General features: G+C 51.9%; 1 protein-coding gene across 6 annotated transcripts in view; it reads left to right on the plus strand.

The window, feature by feature from the left end:
• CTIF (cap binding complex dependent translation initiation factor) overlaps positions 1–16,956 on the plus strand; it is a 314,234-nt gene that overhangs the window by 108,280 nt on the left and 188,998 nt on the right. For all 6 annotated transcript variants that reach the window (XR_006264915.1, XM_043444062.1, XM_043444066.1 and 3 more), the window contains exons 4-6: positions 5,243–5,316; positions 6,390–6,494; positions 12,297–12,372. Coding sequence is in view for 5 of the 6 variants with exons in the window: in XM_043444062.1 (XP_043299997.1) it covers positions 5,243–5,316; positions 6,390–6,494; positions 12,297–12,372 (255 nt within the window). In the remaining variant the exon portion in view is untranslated. The remainder of the gene's footprint in view (positions 1–5,242; positions 5,317–6,389; positions 6,495–12,296; positions 12,373–16,956) is intronic.

Consider the following 16,956-nt stretch of genomic DNA (forward strand, 5'->3'; position numbering starts at 1 on the left):
ACATGGGGAAAATGTGTGGCGAGAGTTTATAAACTATGAAGTACTGAAAAAAACAGAGGCTTCTCACCTCCAAATGGAGACAGTACTACAGCACAAGGTTGAAGGGATGGGCCCCCCTTTACGGAGAATCAGGTGCCCAGGGCATCCGCTCCTTCAGCTGCTGCCCTGTCACTCTTTCCCACCATCAGCCAGCGGGGCCTTGTCCTGGACCCCCAGAATCCAGAGGCTGGTAGGTCCTCTGCTGGGGACGCTGCTTCAGAAGAGGCTGGGGCCTGAGCTTGCAACGCCCAGGCATCTTGCTCGGTTGGTGCTCCCTGCACAGGGCAGGTGGTGGGGATCCTCCCCTCTCTGCTAGGAGGGGTGATGGCCTCATAGCCGCCACCTCCAGTCTCCAGCCCAGGAGGGAGCTTTATGTGCACTTGGACTGTGGTGTTGGAGAAGACTCTTGAGCGTCTCTTGGACTGCAAGGATATCAAACCAGTCAATCCTAAAGGAAATCAGTCCTGAATATTCATTGAAAGGACTGATGCTGAAGCCGAAGTTCCAATACCTTGACCACCTGATGTGAAGAACTGACTCATTGGAAAAGACCCTGACGCTGGGAAAGACTGAAGGCAGGAGGAGAAGGGGATGCCAGAGGATGAGATGGTTGGATGGCATCACCGACTCAACGGACATGAGTTTGAGTAAGCTCCAGGAGTTGACGATGGACAGGAAAGCCTGGCGTGCTGCAGTCCATGGGATCATAAAGAGTCGGATGCAACTGAGCGACTGAACTGAACTGACTGGACTGTTCCTGCGTTACCATCAAGATGAATGACTCCTCCCTCTGAAATGCTTGCAGTCCCGGGTGTGGCTGTGACCTCCCCTCCCTTTTTCATGGTTGTTCTCTCTCCATCCTGTGTTCCTCCCTCTTTTGGGGCCTCAGATCTCCAGACGGTCACTCCATCTGGACATACTCATCTGTGAATCAGTCTTTCAGGCACGGAGACAGCAGGGCCTCTGCCTCTCAGGGTGGAGTCTCTTCCATCAGTTGGCAGGCGTCGGAGGTGGACCTACTGTGTGCCCAGCTTGGCCACCGTGGGGGTAAAAGAACAGAAGGCAGGTGCAGTCCAGGAGCTTAAAATGTACTTGGGGTCCTGGATGAACCGTGAGGACATGATGTTAAGTGAAATAAGCCAATCACAAAAAGACAAATACTGTATATTACACTTGTGTGAGGTACTTAGAGTCATCAAAATCATAGACAGAAAGTAGAAGAGTGGCTGCCGGGGTCTGGGGTGGGGAAAATGGGGAGTTATTGTTCAATGGGGATAGACTTCCAGTTTTTCAAGATGAAAGGAGTTATGGGGATGGGTGGTGCTGATGGTTGCACGATGTTATAAGCATCTTTAGTACCACTGAACTGAACACTTAAAGTGGTTAAGGTGGGAGATTTTACATATGTGCCCTGTGCCACAATAAAAATGTTTTGAAAACAAATCTTTCTTGGGGAGAGGTAACATTCTCTGGGTGTAAGAGAGTGATGACAAAACAGTGGTCCGCTCCAAGTAAGCTGAATTTGTAAGACCATCCCGGAGGAAGGCGTGAGCTTCACTCTGGGTATTGTCTCAGACGTGTGCTTTGGAAGCAGGGTTGGGTTTGTTTGATTTTTTTTTTTTTTTTTGACCTTTGCTTTAGAAGTCATTTGGAAATGCTACACTTACTGATAATTATCTTTGAGGCCTGGGAAGGGTGTCGTGAACAAGCCAGTTGACATCTCAGGAGGATGGAGGCTGTCCGCGTGTGGGGGTTGATTAATATTAATAGAAGGTGAGTCGCTCTCGCCACCTGCAAATGTCAAAGCTGCATTTGAAGCGAGCAGGACACCAGGACTTGGGGTGGGTAGGGTTACAAGGCAGCTCACAGAAGGAAAGGAGGGACTGATTCTGGAACACAAGGGGCCACCTAATTAGAGGATGTAAATCAAGCCACAGTTAATTAGTGATGTCTGCCACTGGTGGGAGAGGGGGTGCTCTCAGCACAGGTGCCAGTGAGGAACCACCTACAGCTGTTGATCCTTCATGTTCAAGTATCTTTTTATTTGAATATGAGGAACCTGAAGTCCACAATGGTGAAGTAACTTCACTGAGGTCACATGGATCACTATGACAAGAGGAGAACCCGTGTTTGAGGAAAATGGTGAAAGTCTCTTGAAGGATGAATAATGGTGGTGGTGGGGTGGGGCGGGGACACAGTGCAACCCACAGCAATCACGGAGGAGCACTTGGGAGGCCCCTAGTAGGCCCTGACCAGGCCTGGGAGTGGGTGATGTTGGGGGCCGCTGACTCGCCTGCCTGGGGGCCCCTTGACACACTGCCCAACCCAGAAGGCCTTCAAGTTACCCGGAACACCTCACTGTGTCCTGCCAGGGCCCCTTTCCACCCCCTGGCCCCCTTTTCCAGGATGACTGCTCCCCTCCTTTCCCTCTGCTCACCTGACCCCCCGAATCCTTACTCAGGGGGAGCCCCTCTCCGTTCCTCAGGAAGGTTGCCTGCGCCCCGGTCCCACTGTGGGACCCACTGTGGCAGCTTGAATCAGCGCACCTTTCACACTGCATTGTGATTATTTATCATGTGTGTGTCATCCCCTGCCGTTCTTTGCAGGCAAGGCCTGTGACTTTTCCACTTTTGCATTTTCAGTGCCTGCCCAGGCCCAGGCCCGTGGAAAGATCTCAAAGGAAGGTTGCTTGGTGTTTGAGCTTGCGGACCTGAGAAGTGACAGGTCCCGGGATAGATCATCATAAAAATAAAGCTGGGGATTCTACCAGGAATCCAACCAGAAAGTCATAGCGCCCAGAAAAGAAAGAGCATCCAGTTCAGTGGATTTTCACAAACTGGACACACTCAGAAAACCAGCGCCTAGCTTAAAGAACAGACGTTACCAGCCCCCTAGGACCCCCTGAGGCCCTTTTCCAGTTACTGTCCAAACTCTGTCTCCATACATTAGTTTGCCTGTTCTTGAACTTTATCTAAAATTGAATCAGAGTTGGTACTCTTATGGCTAGATTCTTTCATTGCACTCTGTGTTTGTGGGTTTTCTTTCTGTTGTTCCGTATTGTTTTAGTTTGTTTATTCTCACTGTTGTGTCATATTCCAGCACATGAACACACCACAGCTAATTTGTCTATTTCAGCTGTTGCTAGGCCTTCCAGTGGTCTCCAGTTGATAGCTATTATGAATGAGGTGGTGCTGTACCTCTGTGCTGTAAATGACTTCTGAACATCTGTGCACATTTTGTCTGTGTTTGTACCTGGGAGTGGAATCTTGGGTTATAAAGCATGCACATGGTCAGCTTCAGTAGAGGTGAAAGTATTGTTTTTAAAGAGTGTGGTGATGGAAAATAGACTGTGGGGGTCATGATGTTACTGAGCCAAACTTGGGTCTGCTTGCTTACACACAGTAAAACCAGTGTTCTGGGTCGTGATGAAGCGAAGTGAAGTGAAAGTCACTCAGTCGTGTCCAACTCTTTGTGACCCCATGCATGGACTGTATAACTATACAGTCCATGGAATTCTCTAGGCCAGAATACTGGAGTGGCTAGCCTTTCCCTTCTCCAAGGGATCTTCCCAACCCAGGGATCAAACCCAGGTCTCCCATATTGCAGGTGGATTCTTTACCAGCTGAGCCACAAGAGAAGCCCAAGGATACCGGAGTGGGTAGCCTATCCCTTCTCCAGAGGATCTTCCCGACCCAGGGATCGAACTGGGATCTCCTGCATTGCAGGTGGATTCTTTACCAACTGAGCTATCAGAGAAGCAAAGTGGTAAAGCAAAGTGTAGCATTTATTACGACTGCCAAGCAAGGAGTCCAGGAGAACTAGTGCTTAAAAGTCCCAACGTCCCCACAGACCTTCAGGGAAAGGATTTTAAAGACAGGGTGACAGAGCGGGGTTGTGGACTGTGGGACCAGCTCAAAGACATTCTTCTGATTGGTTGGTGGTGAGGTAGTTGGGCGTCAGCATCACCAGCCTTCTGGTTCCAGCCCATCTGGCATCTACGTGCTTGTGGTCAACATGCAGTTAACATCTTCCACCTGGTGGGGCTTAAGTGTCTACAGAGCTGCTCGAAAGACATGATTCAGAATATTATCTATAGACCTTGAGGAAGAACTAAAAGTCCTAGCCTTTTTTTAATGGCTAAACTACTATTATTTTATCTTGCTTGCCTTTTCCTTTGTTTCTGCATTTTCTCATTTCTCTGATTAAATTTACTCTTTGGAACTTGGGAAAGGCCTAGGAGGCTAAATTCTTTCTACAGACAAGAAGCAGGGGGAGGAACATAGAAGGGGGTTAGGTTTGTTCCGGGAAGGCCCCATAGGGTCCCGCTTGGTTTCAAAGAGGGATGGTGGTATCCAGAGTGAAGACAGGGAACTGGCAAACTTGTGGCAGAGATCATCAGCCAAAGGGCAGAGAAACCAGATTTCAGATGCTGGGTCATGTCTGTGAGATGAATCTCATAGGGAACATCAGAGGATAAAGACCAGAGTGTTAGAGAAGTTCCTTTGCTGGAATTGTTGGTCCGTGGGGGCTTCTTGTGCTTCCCTAGTGGCTCAGCAGTAAAGAATCCGCTTATGATCAAGGAGATGCGAGTTCAATCCCTCGGTCAAGAAGATTCTCCGGAGAAGAACATGGCAACCCACTCCAGTGTTCTTGCTTGGAGAATCTCATGGACAGAAGAGCCTGGCAGGCTACAGTCCCTGGGGTCACAAGAGTTGGACATGACTGAACTAAACCTCCATCACCTTGGGGGCTTCTTGATGCTGCCTGATTTGGGGGTATGGGGCTTAATTCCCAAGGAAGTCAGCCCCCCAGCAGGCCTTCCTGCATACCTGGCTCCACAGACTCCCTGCCTGGGGAGACGCCCCACCATCAGACTGGCAGTGCTGGAGGCAACTCATCAGTGCAGAGACTTTGAGGAGAGAGCCACGGGCTGGCACGGCAGAGCCCTGGGGTTCCGGGTACCCGACCACGCAGCCCTGCCAAACACTGTCGAAGTGAGGACCTGTGCCTGGAGGAGTCCAGGGCCCCCTAAGTTGTACACGCTGCATATACCCACCGGGACCCTTCAGCAGCCCCCTCCAAGGTCCAAGCTGCTCAAGGGGACGGGGCTCTGCCATCCTCTCTGGGATTGGGCCTTTTGCCTCCTTGTTCCATGTCCTGGCTGGGCAAATAACACCCCCCTTTCATCCTCTGTGTCTTCCAGAATGGCAGCAAAGACACCTCTCTGGACATGCTGGGCACAGATATCTGGGCTGCCAACACCTTCGATTCCTTCAGGTGCGCTCCTCTTCCTCTTGCTGTGTGTGTGGCTCCAGCTGGGACCCCAGCTTCCTGGTCCTTATTCCCTGAGGGACCCACCCTTTCGGGGCCAAGTTCACGTTGAGAGTTCATTGCCCTAGACATGGAGGGGGGTGAACTAGAGAGGATGAGGCTGGAGGAAGGAGGTGAGAGAGAGAAGGAAGGAGACAGCTGGGGTGGGGTCCGAGGGAAGGAGAGGAGGAGACGACAAGAGAAAATAGAGTGCAAAAGGCAGAGAAAAACAGATGCCACCAGTGTGACCCCTGGGAGAGAGGGTGGGGAGGTGGAGGACAGGAGAACGGCATCTGGGGCCCGTTAGACAAGCCGGGGTGGAGCAGGGGCTGCTGCAGAGAGAGGTCCAGAAAAAAGGAAGGATTTTCGGTGCTTCCAGCTCTAGGAGGTTTCTGATGGGCCATGCTGCAAGGGCAGGCGTTGGCCAGACTTCCTGAGGACGTGGGGTTGGTGCCCCTGAAGGGTTTGCTGATGAGGCCCTGTCATGGTAGCTGTTCCTTTTGGGAGCCTCAGGCCACGGATGGCCCTTTAGCTCAGCTGTGCCCCTGGCCCCGGAGCTGGTCAACTCTGGGTGTGCTCCAGGCGCACCCTGGTTCCGGCTTGCTCAGCATGGAAGCGCCACCGGTCTCCCCGAGACTGGTACTCAGGGGACTTGGCCCCCTGCTTCCCCACTGACAGACTCAACCCCAGGCTTTCCAGTCTGGGGGATCAGACTTTCCAGACTTTTAGGGGGACCACTGAGAGCGGGGGTGAGGCCCACACTTGTGTGTTTTATAGGCATCCATTATCTCAGAGCAGGGTTAAAGAAGAGGAAGGCTTCGTAGGCAGGCCCCTGCCCCATGATCCGTGAGCACAGGGCTGACGTGCCAGGCTCCATCCCGAGTGAGGGGTCCCCGCCTGGCCCTGCCCGTGGTGGGTGGGCGCCTCCCCTTCCTGCCCACCCCTTTCTGAGCTGCTTCCCTGCCTGGCGCCTCCCCCAGGGTCCCCGGGGTGTCTCATCTCCATCACTAACGGGACGCGTCCCCTTTCTCGCCCTCTAGTGGTGCCACCTGGGACCTGCAGCCTGAAAAGCTGGACTTCACCCAGTTCCACCGGAAGCTCCGACACACGCCCAAGCAGTCCCTGCCACACATCGACCGAGAAGGGTAAGCGGCAGCCCGGGGCTGTCACAGAGCGGCCAGGGAGGCAGGGCACAGCCGTGTCCCCCCGGGAGCTGGGGGTGCGGTGGCCTTTCCCTGGCAGGCTGATGCCCAGAGAGGCTCACTGGCTCAGACCTGCAGGCTCACTGGCCCCGCCCGGAACCCCCCCGACCCTTCACTGCCCAGCCCCCTCGAGCCATACTGCTCCCCTTCCTGACCTCTCACAGTGACCCTGCTTGGCCGTGGTCCAGCTCAGCGGGTGAGACCCAGTGATGGGAGTGGAGATCGACGGGTCCACCCCCAGGGTCTCAGGTTCGGGAGGCCTGGGGATGGGAGGGCCCGGGGGTTTGCATGTCTAAGGAGTCCTCAGGAAATGCTGCTGCCGCTCCCCCAGGGGCCCCGCTCTAAAGAAACACTGGGGTCGCTGTTGCTTTTACAGGATGCGACAAATGCAAAAAATGCTGCTTTTACTCAGTTGCCTCCTTCTTAGTTCATGCATCAGTGTTTACTTGGGCTTTGAAAGATGGTTCCAGGGACTTCTGGGCAGTCCGGTGGTTAGGACTCCATGCTTCCCCTGCAGGGGAAACGGGTCAGATCCCTGGTCCAGGACTGAAGATCCTGCATGCTGTATGGTACGGCCAAAAAAAAAAAAAGATGGTATCAGGGCCTGGGCAGACCTCTGGACAGGAAAGTGACTCCAGACTGACATGGGGGGGAGGCGCGGGGGGTGATGTGTGAGACAGATGGTTTCTTTTCTTCCTGAATTTTTTTTTTTTTCTTCTTCTTTTTTTTTTTTTTTCTTCCTGAATTTTAAAATAATTTTTGTTGTTGTTCCGTCGCTCAGTTGTGTCTGACTCTTTGCAACCCTGTGGACTGCAGCACACCAGGCTTCCCTGTCCATCACCATCTCTCATAGCTTGCTCAAACTCATGTCCATTGAGTCAGTGAATCTGACCTAAAATTCACATAACATAATATTAACCCTTTGAAGGTATTCAACTCAGTGGCATTTAGTACATTGATAACGCTGTGTAACCACCACCTCTCTCTAGTTCCCAAACTAGATGGTAATCCTATGTTTGAACTTCCTGAGGAACAGCTAAACTGTTTTCCACAGCAGCTGAATATTTCACATTGCCAGCAGCAATATGCAGGGGATCCGATTTCTCTACATCCTCAGCAACACTTGCTGTTTTCCATTTTTTTTTAAGTCAACTCATGGCTTTTTATTTTTTCCTTCCAGTCCTTACCCGTCCACCCTTGTCTCCCTGTCACTTCAGATCTAAGTATAACTGACATTCTGGGCTACATTCCTGCATCTCACCTGTCCCACCGCTGACTGCCCACCCCACCCACCCCCAGTGGTCAGCCCCCTCTTGGCAATGGTCTCCCTGCAGTGTCGGTGACAAAACCTGGGAGGGAGACGCTTGCATCCTTATTTCAGAGATGAAATGCAGCTCAGAGAGGCCCAGTAACCTGCCCAAGGAGCAGAACCGTGATTTAAGCCCCTCTGATAACCATCCAGTACTCAGGCTCAAGGATACCGTTGTATCCTTGAATCAGCTTGATCCCCTTAAATTTTTATGTAAAATGACATGCATGTGTGTATTTTGGGGGCAGAGGCCCAGCACTCGTATCAGACTTTCCCAGGGGACCCCATCCTCTCCCCTGTCCTGCCCCTGCTTGTATGGGTTCTATATGAACTTTTGGGATGATTTTTGGAGATCAAGAGAGGAGATGCCCTTAAACACGGAGGCATCCTGTTAGAAGATAGTGCCAAGCAGAGACCCAACCGCGGGGCTTCCTCGGCCCTGCCTCACTCACGCCCGTCCATCCACCCACCCGCTCACCGTCCCCTCCGTCCTCCCCCTCGGCAGCGCTGAGGGCATTTTCCTCCTGAGCTGCTGAACTGCACAGGGCTGGGCCCTCCAGCTTCTGAGTTTAGGAAAGCTGACCTTTGCTCAGGTCAAGTTCAGGAGCTGGTTTTCTGCAGAAGTGATGCTCCCGCTTGCCCTGAAATGGGGGTTGGTTGGAACTTGCAGTGTGCGTTGGGAAAGGAAGGAGCGGTTTGCACCTCTGAAGCCCGGTCACAAGGCCTGCTGGGTCCCCAAATGGTGAGGAACACACACAGTATACAATACGGTCCCTTCCCAGAAGTATTTTTATCCACTCTACTGTTAAAAGGAGACATGAGCCCATTCATAATTGAGACTGTGCTTACACACTCAAGAGTACACGGTATAAACTAAGGGCCAGGTGCGAGTTAAATAAAGGAAATGCAAAGCGGGGCAGAGAAGCCAGCGGTGGAGTGGGGGTGATGCACAGTCTGGGGAAGGCTTCCGAGAGAGGTGGCATTTCCCTGGGAAGTGCCCATCTGTCCTCTTTCTCTTGGGAGCACATGGATGGTGAAACCACTGGGGAAACTGAGGCCCAGAGGACAGACGTGATGAAACTGCCTCATGTACTGGGGGTGTCTAGTGGGGATCAAGTGGTGAAGTCAGGTTTTCCGAAGGTGTCTGCACCTTACGAATTAACATCCTAATAAAATATGATTTGGCAGCAGTGACAAATGACTGTCCTGGGAGAGAAAGGTTCCCCTTTTGCTGAGGGCCCTTGTCCCTTCTGGATCCGGAGGAACCGGCCACACGCACTCATCACCAGGCTTACTCACTGGGAGGAGCCGTCCAGATTTGCTGACAATCTCCCCAACCCCTCACCAGACACCTGGGTGTGTGTGTGTGTGAGTGACACCTGATGTGTGTGTGTGTGTGTATGTGTATGCATACACACATTCTCAGTCATGTCCGACTCTGCGGCCCCATGGACTGTAGCCCACCAGGCTCCTCTGTCCATGGGATTTCCCAGGCAAGAATACTGGAGTGAGTTGCCATTTCCTCCTCCAGGGAATCTTCCCGACACAGGGAGCGAACCCGCGTCTCTTGGGTCTCCTGCTTTGGCAGGCAGGTTCTTTACCACTGACTCTCGGGCCAAATCCCATCTCTCTTGGGTTGCTGGGGAGTTTGGGTGCAGCGCCCTGTGGCCACCGTGTGGCTGAGCCAGCAGCCGTGTTTCCGCCTTAGGGTCTGGCAGTCCTGGGGATGCACTCGACAGGCCCAGCCTCTGCAGCAGCCCTTGGAAGTAAGGTACCACTCGGTTGCCAAGGCTTCCCGCAGCCCGCGTTTCCATGGAGGGACAGAAATCAGAGAAGGCTGTTGCCTTGGAAACCCTGTTGGCAGCAGTGACTCAGCTGGTCTGTAGCCACCTTAAGGCCTCCTCCAACCTGCCGGCCCTGCAGGGAGTTCTGAGCCCCAGACCCGGCAGGGCCTAGGGAGACAGCAGTCCTCCCTGCCGAATGGACCCTAGAGGCTGCTGAGGTGAGACTATAAGGCCCAGCCAAGCTAGGCAAGTGTCTCAGGGGGACTGGAGTCAGACGTGCGTCCCTGCGCACGTGACCTGGGGGAGGGGGGTCAGCCATTCCCCGGCGGCCAGAGTCCCCGGTTCCCTCCTCCTGCGCTGCCGGGACTCACAGGGAACACAGGTGACTGCGCGCCATTGGTGCCTTCGCGGGCCAGCCTGTTTCTACCAGGCAGATGTGTTGGGGAAAGGCGTGTTTCCAGACCTCTCTCCAGCTCTGCAGTCCTGCACCATCACCCCCAGGGTGGGGCCGGAAGGGGCAAGAACGTCCCGTTACACCCATCTCCCACCCCAGCTGCACCGGCCAGAACCCGCGCTGTGCTTCCAGAGCGGGCCCTGCAATCCCTCTTGCCCCTGGGCCCCGCCCTGGCCCCCCACCCACCTCCCGCTAGAACCCGGACCTCCTTGCTGGCTGCACGCGGTGTTTCGCTCCAGGCCTCTGCCTGGGACGTTCTCCCAGATGCTCTGCTGGGCCAGCTGGCCTCCCCCCTCCTCTCCCTCCGCCCCCGGCTGCTCTGGGTGCTGCTCCTCCTGCCGGCCTGTGACCCCGACGGCCCAGCCCGAGACAGAGCCCCCAAGCCCCAAAACGTGTGTTGATGGGGGCGTCGGTCATATCGCCCGCCCCTTGCCCCTCTAACCTCCCCCAGGCCCTGCTGGGCGTCTCTTCCGTGGGGATCCAGGGCCCCTCTGTCCGTAGGACTTTGATAACACGTATCTCGTGCTGCCCCCTGCTGGTCGTCAGGCTCAGCGCCCTCTTAGTCCGAGTTGAGGACTCCTTGGCCAAGAGCTGTGAGCTGTCTGAGGGCAGGAACCACGTGGGATTTATTTTCCACGACCCCAAGAAAGGTTGGCAGATCCCCAAGCACAAGAGACGCTGGGGAAATATTTGATCATATAAACTAATTACTCTGACATTTGAGAGTTGCATTAACTGCAGTTGGAAAATGCTGCCACCAGCCCATTGGGCAGCTCTTGCCGCACCTGGGCTAATAATAATACGTTTCTCTGGTGCCTCAGTGGTAGTAAAGAACCCGCCTGCCTGCAGAAGGTTCAGGTGCCATCCCTGGGTGGGGAAGATCTCCTGGGGAAGGAAATGGCGACCACTCCAGCATCCTTACCTGGGAAGTCCCATGGACAGAGGAGTTCGGTGGGCTATAGTCTACCGGGTTGCAAAGAGTCAGACCCGACTTAGTGACAAAATAACTGCGGTAGCAGTAACTAACACTCACTAGGCTCTGAGCACACACCAGTCCCATTCTAACTGCTTGCTGCCCATTGTCTAAACTCAGCACAGCTTCAGGAGGTAAGAACTATTATTATCTTCACTTCAAAGGATGAGAAACTTGCAGAAAAATTGAGTAACTTGCATGAGGCTGTGTTGGCTCTAGAATCTGTGCTGTTGTTAGTTAACGATAACTAACGATAATTAACGGTAACGATAATAACAAAGGACAGGAACAGTGGTAGCAGTATTCCTTGTAGCACTAATATTTTTACCTTGTTATTTTATTATAATTTTACTTAATTATTGCCTGTATTTACTGTTACAATATATTCTCTACATGTACATTTATAATACTGTTTACTGTATGCTGGGCACAGTTCTAAGCACTTCAATATATTAACTATAACTTAATCCTCCAACTGCCATATGATGTTAGGCTCTAGTAATTATCCCCATTTTACTAATGAGAAAACCTAGGTACAGAGAGAGACAGTGACTTGGGCAGCGTCACCCAGTTAGTAAGCTATGCCGCTGGGGCTCTGGCTCCTGAAGTCCGGTTCCAGAGTCTACACCTTTAAATATGGGGAAGACATGGACTTTGGCCAGTGAATCCAGGCCAGCACCTCTAGCCTGGAGGTGTGCCCACCTACAGCAGATGTGCAGACAAAACCGGATTGCTCGACTGGCCCAGAGGTGGGCCCAGGAGGGAGGAAGCCAAATAGGGGCCTGTGTAACCTCAAGAAAGTTGCTCGGTCTCTCTGTTCACTTGCTTTCCCTTTGGTGTAACTGGGCAGGATGATGGGCTTTGCAGGATTTGGGATACACTTTGGGGCATTCATTGGCAAGGAGTTCAGCATTTGGAGAGATGGAGGGGAACTCTGGTACCCTTCACCTCCCTAGGGGTGGGATGTCATGATAGTGCCTCCACCCCACCCCCAGGCCCCACATTCTTGCCTGCATCGAGTCCTTTGTCCTCAAGGAAGGTCTGTGTCCCCAGGCCTGAGGTAGGAGGATGTCGTTTCCTCCAGGCAGTACAGGCTGATTCTGCAGCCTTGAGAAGGGCAGGACAGGGTCTCTCCTGATCATCATTGCTCTTCCTACTTGCTAGGCTGGGATACGATGCTTGAATGAGCTGTCCTTTCAATGCCATTATGTCTTTTCTGGCCCAGGTGTGGAAAAGGGAAGCTGGAAGATGGGGATGGAATCAACCTGAATGACATCGAGAAGGTCCTTCCAGCCTGGCAGGTAGGTGCAGGGGCAGCGTCTCCAACAACAGCTCTCCCCCTGCCCTCAGCCTGGACAGGGCCTGAACACAGCCATTGGCCCCTGGCTCTCGCAGGATATAGCTGGATGTACTGCAACGGTAGGTGGGCTGGGGCAGGTACCCGCCTTGGTACAGAGTGTCCCATGGTAATGTGTGTGTGGCAGCCTGCACTCAGATGCTGGGGGAGGATGGATGAAATGGCCAGTGCCCTGCAGCCCAGCAAACTGGGAAGTTTTTGTCCCTTGACCTGAAACCTCTGAGGTGAGGCAAACTGCAGTGTTCTGGTGGAACTGGCAGGGCTGCTTCGGTTTCCAGTGTGGTCAGGGCTATTTTTAGGCCTCTGAAGAGTGGAGTTGTCCTACCAGCCTCCAGGTGTCTGCTGCACTTGCTGATTTTGTCATTGATTGGACTCCTTTTCCTGAATGGGGCCAGGCTCTGGAACAAAAGGATTTACTCGGCACAGAGACAGTGAATCCAGGTCCCTAGAGGCTTGTGGTGCTGGACTTTGGGCAGACGCAGTAGGAGTGTAGCTGCTTCTGGGAAAGAGGCAAGATGTCCTGCCGAGAAGAGGAGGAGCTAGGTGACCGAGCTCCACGGTGACCTGCCACGCATTCACCACATCACCCTTTCTTTCTGTCTTCTGAGTCGGTCTTGCTATGTCACCTGCATCCATTCTTCTCTTCCCTCTCCCTTTGGTTCTTTCCCACTTTGTTGTTGAGTGATTATGGGCCTATTAACGGGAAACGATAGAATGTATAGTCAAGACCTCAGCAATCTGACTAGGATGTGATTTGGGCTTGTTTTTCCTTGTGTTTGTATCAGTTCAGTTCAGTTCAGTCGCTCAGTCGTGTCCAACTCTTTGTGACCCCATGGACTGCAGCACACCAGGCTTCCCTGTCCATCACCAACTCACCAACTCCCAGAGCTTACTCAGACTCATGTCCACTGAGTCGGTGATGCCATCCAACCATCTCATCCTCTGTCGTCCCCTTCTCCTCCTGCCTTCAATCATTCCCTAGCATCGGGGTCTTTTCAAATCACTCGGACTTTATTGAGCTTCTTGGATCTGTAGGTTCATAGCATTCATCAAATTTGGAAACATTTCAACCATTATTCTCCTCACTTCCACTGGAACCCACCCACCCCCTATAATTCCGATTATATGCATGGTATGCTCCTTCATATTTTCCCATGGCTCACCAAAACTCTTCTTATTTTTTTTTAAATGTACCACACTATTTTAAATTTATTTCTTTATTTATGGCTGCACTAGGTCTTCACAGTGAAAGCACAGACTTTCTCTAGTTGTGGCAAGTAGTGGCCGCTCTCTAGTTGTGGTACACAAGCTCAGTAGTTGGCTGCACACGGGGTCTAGAGCGTGGGTTTGATAGAGTCGTGGTGCATGGCTTTAGTTAGCCCCCAGCATGGGGGATCTTCCTGGACAGGGATTGGACCCATGTCCGCTGCGTTGGCAGGTGGATTCTTAACCACTGGATCAACAGAGAAGTCGTCCACATATTTTTTTAGGCTTTTTCTCTGTTTCATTTTGGAGAGTTTCTATTGCTGTGTCTTCAAGTTCACTAAGTTTTTCTTGTAGTGTCTAATCTACTGTTAATCCTGTCCTGTGTATTTTTCATCTCAGACATTATGTGGGTCATCTCTGGAAGTTCAGTGTGAATTTTTTTGTATTTATCTTCTATTTCTGTCCTCTTCATGCTCATGCTTTCTTGTATCTTCTTGGGCATATGGAATCTTTGATAGTAGCTGTTTTAATATCCTCTACTGATTCTGCCATCCATGATGTTTCACAGTCTGTTTCTGTTAACTGATTTTTCTTTTGAGTGTGGGGCATATTTTTCCTTGCATGCTTGGTAATTTTATATTAGATGCAAGATACTAGGAATTTCACATTGTTGGGTGTTGGACATTATTATTATTAGTTAAAATATTTTGAACTTTATTCCAGAATACAGTTCGATAGAATAGAGTTTGATCCTTTAAAGGCTTACTTTCTAAGCTTCGTTAGGTGCAAAACCTTTAAAGCAGATTTTGCTTCACTGCTCAGTCAATAGTCTTCTGAAGTTGCTGCTTGGTGCCTTAGGTCCTAGGAGGTATTTCCACCATGTTGGCTGGGAGTACAGACTACTTCCATCCATGTCTGATCTTCGGGGATTATTCCATCAATACACTGCAGGTAACTTTACAGCAACCCTGGAAGTTTCCTCACACACGTGTAAAATTTGTGCTTAGCTAAAGACTCGAGTGCCTACAATTTCTAGATTTTGCTCCGTGGGCAGTTTTATCCTCTCTGGTTCTCTGCCTTCCAAATTCTGATGGCCTTGCACTCCCTGAATTTTGAAGTCTGTCCCCTTAACTTACTGAGAGCGTGGGACTCTGTTTGGATTCCTCCCTGCCTAGTAGACTGGAAACTCACTGGGCGCCAGACCAGGCACACATAGGGCTCACCTCATTATAAGGGGAAGTGTGGTGACTTTATGCTGGCGACTTTCAGCCTGACCAGGTGATCAGAGTTCGCATCACTGGTGTGGGATGGGTGGACACCTTGTGCCCCTGACGTGTTGCACAGAGTCCAGCATCATTTCTGGGGTTTTCCTGCCAAGAAAATATAGCCTGCGTCTGGTCCTAAGGAACCAAATAGAAGGGCCATCCTTTAAAACTGCTTGGAATTGAAAGATAGAAAGACTGAGGGGTTTCAGGAGTGGAGAGAATTGAAGTGGCAGACACCAAAATGCAATGTGTGTTCCTTTCTGAGATCCGGGGCCAAAAAGAAATAGATACCTTGTTGGACAGTGGAAGAATGTGAATTGGGGTCTGTGACAGTACTGTTTCTTAGATAGAAGTGTCCTGACTTAGGGGGCTATATGACTATTAGATGGATGAGTGTCCTTGTTTTTGAGAAACACTCACTATGATATTTGAGGAATATGCGACCTCATGTCTGCAATATGTCCTCAAATGGTTTAGAAAAAGATGAGTCATGATGAGTATGTGGATCCACAGATGGAGGGAGCAACAAACATGTCTTAGCAGTCTTAGCGGTCGGGGAGTCTGAGTGAGGAGGATGGGGATGGGGTGGGGATGCTCGGCGTACTGTTTTTGCTCAGTCTAAGACTGAGTCACTTTCCTATGTTTGAAAGAGAACTAATTAGTAGGGCCTAGGACATGGTGTGTAGGTCAAAGGCACAGAGTATCTGCTAATGCAATACCCTCTGTACTAATGAAATGTACTCTGGCAGATCTGTACTCAATTCTCATGGTTAATATAAAGCTAACTCTGGTGCCAAAGACAAAAGGTAAAATACTCAGAAATCATTGCTTTATCACTCTGTTCTTAAATGCCTATGGTGCCCATTATTGATAGAAAAAATACATTTTCAAGACACTGATGTAGGTGAGGAGAGGTGAGGAGCGCCCCCTGCCCTAGAAGTGTTGAGCCCTCAGTGGCCTTTGAGCCAGAGGCCTGGGGCATCCTGGAAATTAGATGTGTGACCGCACCGCCTGTTGGGGGACTGTTTGCCAGCTCCTTGGGGAGCGGAGTAGAGGGCCTCACAGTCCTACTGGAACGGAGAGGAGAGCTGGGCGCTTACTTGGGGATGGGGAGGTGCAGAGGATGCAGAGGTGAAGGGCTTGGTGTCTGGACCTCATGGAATCCTGGCCACGCCACTGAGCAGCCACAGAGTTGGGCTGGTTACTTCCCCTGCTCTGCCTGTCTCCTCCTGTGTAAAACAGGATAACGAGCATCCACCGCCTAGGGTTGTCCAGAAGGTTGAGCACGTGAATTCACCTGAAGCTCTGAGAGCACTGCCTGGCACGCAGGAGGGGCTCCCTCTGCTGGTGAACAGGCTGTGGGCCCCCTTTTGTTAGGTCCCCCCACCCGGCGTGTGCATTTGCCCTGAGTGGCCTGCCAGGGAGAGCGGACACATTGCATCAGAGGTCAAGAGACTCGCTTTCGAAGCGTCCGCCACGGACGTGCCGCGTGACCTTTCCTCCATGGGCCTTGGTTTACTCACCAGGAAAATGACGCAGTTGGATTAGATCGGGTTTGCGAACTGTAACGCTCTGGGGTTTTCCAGAGCTGTCTCAGGGGCACTGCTGGTCGGGGGAGTGGGGCAGCTGAAGAAGCCAACTGCAGGGGACCCCCGCTCAGCCCCACCCAGAACAGCTCTGCCGCTGTCTCTAAGCGGGTCTTCTATGACCGGCTTCATTTGAAGAAATGGCTCCCTACTGAGCAGATTTTAAAAATCAGCAGACCAAGGTCTTGCTCAGGTCTCACATCCTAGGGTTTACCCTCTCTCAGGAACAATCCATCAGCAAGCATTCTTGGTCTCCACGGCCCTTGTGGGACATAACCTCTTAGAGGTGCCGGGGTGGAGGTCTTCACCTCTCGTCTCCATTGCGGGTCAGGATCCACACACTGGACGGGCTTTGATACTCGCAACTTACCTACACCACACACACACACACCCCCCACACACACACACCATACACCACACACATCACCCACATCACACACCACAACTTACCTCCACCACACACACACACAC

This window comes from Cervus canadensis, chromosome 23 (genome assembly GCF_019320065.1).
Source record: "Cervus canadensis isolate Bull #8, Minnesota chromosome 23, ASM1932006v1, whole genome shotgun sequence".
NCBI lineage: Eukaryota > Metazoa > Chordata > Mammalia > Artiodactyla > Cervidae > Cervus > Cervus canadensis.